Source organism: Aedes albopictus, chromosome 1 (assembly GCF_035046485.1).
Source record: "Aedes albopictus strain Foshan chromosome 1, AalbF5, whole genome shotgun sequence".
NCBI lineage: Eukaryota > Metazoa > Arthropoda > Insecta > Diptera > Culicidae > Aedes > Aedes albopictus.
The window spans coordinates 204,608,125-204,615,442 of record NC_085136.1 but is presented as its reverse complement, the minus strand read 5'-3'; the positions used below and the strand labels follow the sequence as shown (position 1 = coordinate 204,615,442).

The following is a 7,318-nucleotide window of genomic DNA, read 5'->3' as shown; positions in this document are numbered from 1 at the left end:
GACAACGTTGGAAAAATCATCCCCTAGCTTACTTAGAAAGCAATTGATTGCTTCGCAAAGTTACTAATACGCTTATAATATGACTGTACTTTGCGTTCCTGGTGACAAAAACCTCAACGAACGCATTTTAAGCTGAGAAAACCACAATTTCCAATCGCCTGTTAGAATTGCATTTTGGACACCGAATATATGTTTTGGACACTCTCAGATATATATAATTTGGACAGGGCAATTATTTCAATGTGTAGCCATGAATACTGCTAAATCATGGAAGTAGCATAAATTAACATATATTTTCTCACGAATAATCTAATTTCTCCGCTTAACAGGCATCTATTTTGATAACTATTACACTTTTAGGTAAAATAGAAAAAATATCGCCAGACCCACAGAATACGCCTCCAAGTATGCAATTGTACAGCATCCCCATGTAGTTCGTCAGGTGACCAAAATATATTTACAGTAGAAAACGTGTAATGTATTTTGGACACCACCTATTTTAGGCGTTCTAGATGAAGGTTAAGAGATTGGCCGCCTAATGCTTCTTTATTGAACATTTTTCATTGCAATAAGGCATTTAAATTTCTTACAATTATCATTTCAACGTTTTTGGGGTGAATATTGTATGTGACTGCGAAGTGTATGTCGTCTTGCATACCTGTGCATTTGAGGGGTTTTAGTGAAATAATTTACATTTTCGATAATTTTAAAGTAAATTCTTAATTGTTAAGCGTATTTTCATCGTAAGTCATCAGAACAGGGTCTACTTGATCCAATAATCGATATTAAGAAGTATCTACTTTTATAAGTTCTCCGGAACAAGACATACAACGCCGTGCCTGTCCAAATTACATACATGTCCAAATTATATTTTTTACCCTAATCGTCTCACTTCTCGCTATCGGTCCAGCTGATGCTTGGTGAATGTTGATGACGAGAATGATGCAGCAAACACACCAGAAAAATGCAAGTCGGCCCACGTCGGACGGGTGGATGGCGGCGATGACGAGGTACGATAATGTACTACCTTGCTGGTCGAGACGTTCGGATTTGTTGTAATAATAAGGCAGGGCGGCAAGCAGGGATATATTCTCCAGATTAGGTGCAGTCACAAAGTTCGAAATTGTTTGCTATGATTTCTCGGAACGGTGCATATATAGTGAGGCAGCGGTGAGAATGATTGTCTTGGGTGAGTTGGTTTGCGTGAAGAGCAGCAGTATGTCCAGCAGGTACAGGTGGAGAGCGGCGAGGTGGGAAATTTTGCGGAGGGAGGCGACGCAAGCTTGACTTCCACTCTCTAGCCGGCTCGGATTATATTAAATCACTATCCTACCTGTCCAGAGCTGATGCTAACTAAATCGGGCGGTTGGTTGGTGATATAGGAGTCGGATATGCGGCAGATGAAGATTTGTTGACGTGGGTGCGGGCGATAATTCGAAAAAAGATTGATGAGCTACACGAGAAACAACACAAATCACAACAGCAGCAGTTCTGGCAATCCAAAGCCAATAGAAACTCCTCGAATTTCTGCTGACTACTCATTGTAATAACCCACTGACGCTGGTCTTCGATCGATCGGGAAGGGAAACGCGAGGATAACGACAGCCGTTTGGGCGTCGAAACACTGGCAGATCTTTCGGCTTCCAACGCTTGTACGCGCTTGGTTAAATCTACTATCATCTGAGTCTGATGTAGGACCTTCATTTTTAGCTGTCTGAGCTCGGGGATGATGGCGAAGCACGAAGATCCTGGTGTTTCTTCCGGAACGGCCTTGACCGAGGACGGCGACGGTGTTGTTGGCTGATGCGACGACGGCGCCGACTTTTGTGGTGATTGGATACGTCGCTGCTTCGGCACCGTGGCATCCGATGTTGATGGTGATTGGGACGGCAAATCCGAACGCACCCTTGGATAATTGGACCACGAGTTTCCTAGAAGAGGTGCCCGGAGGATGCTTGGCCTCTTCACTGATGATTTTTCTTCCGGAACGGCCTTGGCCGGGGACTTTGGTGGTGATTGGGACGGCAAGTCCGGATGCCCCTTTGCAAGTCCGGATGTCCGGGCTGAATCCACGGACCACGGATTTCCCAGAACAGATGCCCGGAGGATGCTTGTCTTCTTCACCGTTGATTTTTGTTCCGGAACGGCCTTGGCCGGGGACGGCGGCGGTGATAATTGGAGTTTACGGCTTACGGCCCCTCCTGCGACCCCCTTTGGTGTCGATGATTCCGGTGCTGGAAAATAAAACAATGAGTTTAAGATACAGCTAATAACACATAGGGTAAAAAATATAATTTGGACATGTATATAATTTGGACATGCACGACGATGTATGCCTTGTTCCGGAGAGCTAATAAAAGTAGCTACTTCTCAATATCGATTATTGGATCAAATAGACCCTATTCTGATGGCTTACGTTGAAAATACGCTTAACAATTAAGAATTCACTTCAAAATTATTGAAAATGTAAATTATTTCACTAAAACCCCTCAAATGCACAGGTATGCAAGACGACATAGGGGGATTAGGGGCATAATGGACACCCGGGGCGAAATGGACACCCCTGTTTTTGCCGAAACCGTTGAATTTTATGTAAAAATTTAAATGCAAAAGTGTAAAGGAACATGCCATTGTTCTATTTTGCAAAAATACCATTTATATTCCTTTAAAATAACCAAAATATCACTGAAATTGAAGTATGTTTTTCATATGGTGGATTTCTTATAATTTCGAAGCAGCAGCAAATAAGGTATCACGAGAGATTGAGTGTGTCCACCATACAAACAAATGAATTGTTAGCTTATGTACATGTATACGTAGATTTAGCAATGGATGAAGTATTATATTTCTGATCAGAACACACTGAAAATAGCAATTTCAATGTTGTAGTCTATTCGGGGCGAAATGAACACTGGCAATTATGAATGGATGTACGCGCGTTGCATACTGTTAGGCGTTTTAGAGAGTTTAGAAAAAATCATTCCGATTATTTTAGCCTAAAATTTATTTAATTAACTTTGAAGTTATGTAAACTCGTCTAAGATGGAGTATCATATCTGTGGTACCGTAAAACGGGGTATCTTTGATAATGCGGATAACTTTGATAGTGCGGCAGGCATTGTGTAATTTATCTTATAACTGTGATTCTTTCAACCAGTTAAGAAAAAGGTAAACGTAAATCAATTCTATACATATGAAAGTTCATCTTAGACGAGTTTTCATTAAAATCTAGTTTATATACAACTTTTTGGACAAAAAATAAAAATTGTTGATATTTTTGTCATTTATCAACCCCTTCAAACAATCTGCTATACGACTTCGTTAGAACTATTTTTTCAATGAATGGACTCTTCGTCTCGATAGATTCATCATAGTAGATTCCAAATCTGGCCTTGAATCTCTTAACGAAGTGTGTTTTTATGAAATGGAAGCAATTTTGTAAATTGGGATATTAATCTCCATACATTGATAAACGCCTAAAAGTATGCAATGCCCTTGTAATTTCATGTAGATAAATATGTGTTGTTCAAAACTTGTTAATAAAACATTAAAAAATTACTCAAAAAAAGAAAACTAACCATGAATAGCATGTAATCATATGTTGATGTACCATTAAGCATTTATTATTACAAAGATAATGAGTTTTGATAGTCAAATTTAGGGTAATTCATGTATTTTGGACAGGCTGAAGACAACGTTGGAAAAATCATCCCATAGCTTACTTAGAAAGCAATTGATTATTTTGCAAAGTTACTAATACGCTTATAATATGACAGTACTTTGCGTTCCTGGTGACAAAAACCTTAACAAAAGCATTTTAACCTGAGAAAACCACAATTTCCAATCGCCTGTTAGAATTGCATTTTGGACACCGAATATATGTTTTGGACACCCTGAGATATATATAATTTGGACAGGGCAATTATCTCAATGTTTAGCCATGAATAATGCTAAATCATGGAAGTATCATAAATTAACAAATACTTTCTTACGAATAATCAAATTTCTCCGCTTAACAGGCATCTATTTTGATAACTATTACAGTTTTATTTAAAATAGAGAAAATATCGCCAGACCCACAGAATACGCCTCCAAGTATGCAATCGTACAGCATCCCTATGCAGATTATCAAATGACCAAAATATATTTACAGTAGAAAACTTGTAATGTATTTTGGACACCACCTATTTTAAGCGTTCTAGATGAATGTTAAGAGATTGGCTGCCTAATGCTTCTTTATTGAAAATTTTTCATTGCAATAAGGCTTTTAAATCACTTACAATTATTAATTCAACGATTTTGAGGCGAATATTATATGTGACTGCGAAGTGTATGTCGTCTTGCATACTTGTGCATTTGAGGGGTTTTAGTGAAATAATTTACATTTTCGATAATTTTGAAGTAAATTCTTAATTGTTAAGCGTATTTTCACCGTAAATCATCAGAATAGGGTCTGCTTGATCCAATAATCGATATTGAGAAATATCTTCTTTTATAAGCTCTCCGGAACAAGACATAAAACGCCGTGCCTGTCCAAATTACATACATGTCCAAATTATATTTTTTACCCTATTGTGTTTTGCACTCAGTACTCCAAAAACTCATTTTTATATGTAGAATTTAGTAAAAAATCAATGTTTCGATATAAAAATTCTATCTAATATACTCCACAAGCCTTCTCTCATCATGTTCATACTCCTAAGATTCCAATTTGTGATTATTTTTTGAGATTTGATGTGTTTTTAGGGCATTATCAAAGTTACCCCAAAATGAAAATCTGATTTTCGGTTATATGAAAAACTAAAAGTTATCCAAAATATTTCAGATTATCTAATCTTTTAATTGCAATTGATAACTGATACCCCAGTACTTGTTTTAAACATATAAAACTCGGAGAAATACTGTTACATGTAAAAATATTGAGAAAATTCGCTAAAAAACTATCAAAGTTACCCCATTTTACGGTATTGATCTCCGTAGGCAAATTACTTAACTGGTCGATATTCTCAAAGATACAGCATAAAATATGCAGGGGTGTCCATTATGCCCCGATGGGTGTCCATTTCGCCCCGTACCTTTGCTGCCAGCCCCAAAAAACACACGGTTTTCAATTCATTATTTCTTCACAATAATGACATTTTACCAGCTGTAAATGATTGAAATACGTAGGAAACAGGTTAAAGTTGTAAGCCAGCTGATAATATGTTAAGTTTTTGTCTGTTATACAGGCCTAACATACTCATTCGCTTAGGGTGTCCATTATGCCCCTAATACCCCTACACTTCATAGTCACATACAATATTCACCTCAAAATGGTTGAATTAATAATTGTAAGAAATTTAAAAGCCTTTTTGCAACGAAACATGTTCAATAAAGAAGCATCAGGCAACCAATCTCTTAACATTCATCTAGAACGCTTAAAATAGGATATGTCCAAAATACATTGCGTGGTTTCTACTGTTAATATAATTTGGTCATCTGACGAACTACATGGGGATGCTGTGCGATTGCATACTTGGAGGCGTATTCTGTGGGTCTGGCGATATTTCCTCGATTTTAACAAAAACTGTAATAATTATCGAAATAGATGCCTGTTAAGCGGAGAAATTTGATTATTTGTAAGAAAATATTTGTTAATTTATGCTACTTCCATGATTTAGCAGTATTCATGGCTAAACATTGAGATAATTGCCTTGTCCAAATTATATATACCTGAGGGTGTCCAAAACATATATTCGGTGTCCAAAATGCTGTTCTAACAGGCGATTGGAAATTGTGATTTTCTTAGCTTAAAATGCTTTCGTTAAGGTTTTAGTCACCAGGAACGCAAAGTACGATCATACTATAAGCGTATTGGTAACTTTGCGAAATAATCAATTGCTTTCTAAGGAAGCTAGGGGACGATTTTTTCAAAGTTGTCGTCAGCCTGTCCAAAATACATGAATTACCCTGAGGTTAAAAACTTACCCGCAGCTACCGCCGAGTCCGTTTTGGCATGCAATGGAGGCGATAGAGATGGTAATGGCGTTTCAGGTCCGGGTGGCGTGTCCGGCAGCAGCGCCGATGCCGAGAAAATTTTCGGACATTCATCACTCATTTTCGGGACGAGGACTGTTGCATACGACGTGGACAGAGTGATTGTGAACTGTGATGTCTGCTGTTGACACGAAACCGTCCTCCGACCGCACACTGATGACCGACCGCTGATGTCAGTTTGACAGTTTGCAACATATGAAAAAGGCATATATTTTATATAGCTTAATATATGAAAAGGGCATGCTTTGCATGAAGAGGGCGTATACGCATATATATTATATATATCTTATATATTTGTATGACGGTCGTCTGACATCAATGATGGATCCTACATGACCAGCGCGGTCGGTCGGTCGGTCGTCGTCAGTGTGCGGTCGAGGTAACTTGTTACCACTGGTTGCCACGCTTGATGACCGAGTAGCATGCTTCGAGACGGTTTGCGACCTACCCCGCTGTGCTGTAGGACGCCGTAGGGGCCACATACAAAAATATCCGATATATCCGATATATATGATATATATGCGTATATGCGGACTGTGCTTCGAGACGGTTTGCAAGATAGGCCCTTTTCATATATTAACCTATATAATATATGTGCCTTTTTCAAATGTTGCAAACTGTCAAAAAGTCTGACACCAATGATGGATCCTACATGACCAGCGCGGTCGGTCGGTCGGTCGTCGTCAGTTAGGCGGGAAAACATCACTATGCATACGTACGCTCCCCCGAGAGGAAGCACACGTATAATTGAATGTATAAATATAGTTTATTGCATTGCTAACTGGACTGCGACAAAGTGCGGAATCTCAAATAAAAGTGCGATATTGCTTCAAATCGTTCCGGTGTCTTCACCGCACTTATTCATCATGAGCTAGTGAATAAGTGCGGCGAAGACACCCGAACGATCTGACGCAAAATCGCACTTTTATTTGAGATTCCGCACTTCATCGTCGCACTTATAACTGCGCAATGCGCAATATAGGCACTCAAAAATGTGTACATCGTACTGAAGGTACGATGTGCAATATGCGTTCAACTAATGCGATGCATTCGAATTAGCCCCAAACTATTCCCTCCAAATCCCTACTCTAAAATTTGCCCACGTTACGTATCGCATAAACATGCGATGCATATCGGACATCCACGCGATCACGTGTTCGTCGTGTTCGTTGCGTGGTTTGTGTTCGTCGCATGGGAACGTATTTGTAAACAACAACAATCGTTCCAAACATGTCGCCGAAGAAGGTAAGTGTTTTTTTGCGCTCCGTAAATTTTATTATAA

The 7,318-nt window shown here is 38.9% G+C and overlaps 1 protein-coding gene across 1 annotated transcript; it reads right to left on the bottom strand.

The window, feature by feature from the left end:
- Positions 1-960: 960 nt before the first annotated feature.
- LOC109431954 (uncharacterized) lies at positions 961-6,490 on the bottom strand. Its single transcript, XM_029867186.2, has 2 exons — positions 5,968-6,490; positions 961-2,234 (listed from the first exon to the last, which is right to left on the bottom strand). The coding sequence occupies exons 1-2, from the start codon at positions 6,242-6,244 to the stop codon at positions 1,354-1,356; spliced, it is 1,158 nt and encodes a 385-aa protein (XP_029723046.2). The 5' UTR covers positions 6,245-6,490; the 3' UTR covers positions 961-1,353.
- Between the last annotated feature and the right edge of the window lie 828 nt (positions 6,491-7,318).

Excerpts from the sequence above, each read along its gene's own strand:
- LOC109431954 (XM_029867186.2), bottom strand. The coding sequence starts at position 6,244 with ATGCCTTTTTCATATGTTGCAAACTGTCAAACTGACATCAGCGGTCGG. Across the intron at positions 2,235-5,967 it reads GGACTCGGCGGTAGCTGCGG|CACCGGAATCATCGACACCA; the intron begins GTAAGTTTTTAA and ends TTTATTTTCCAG.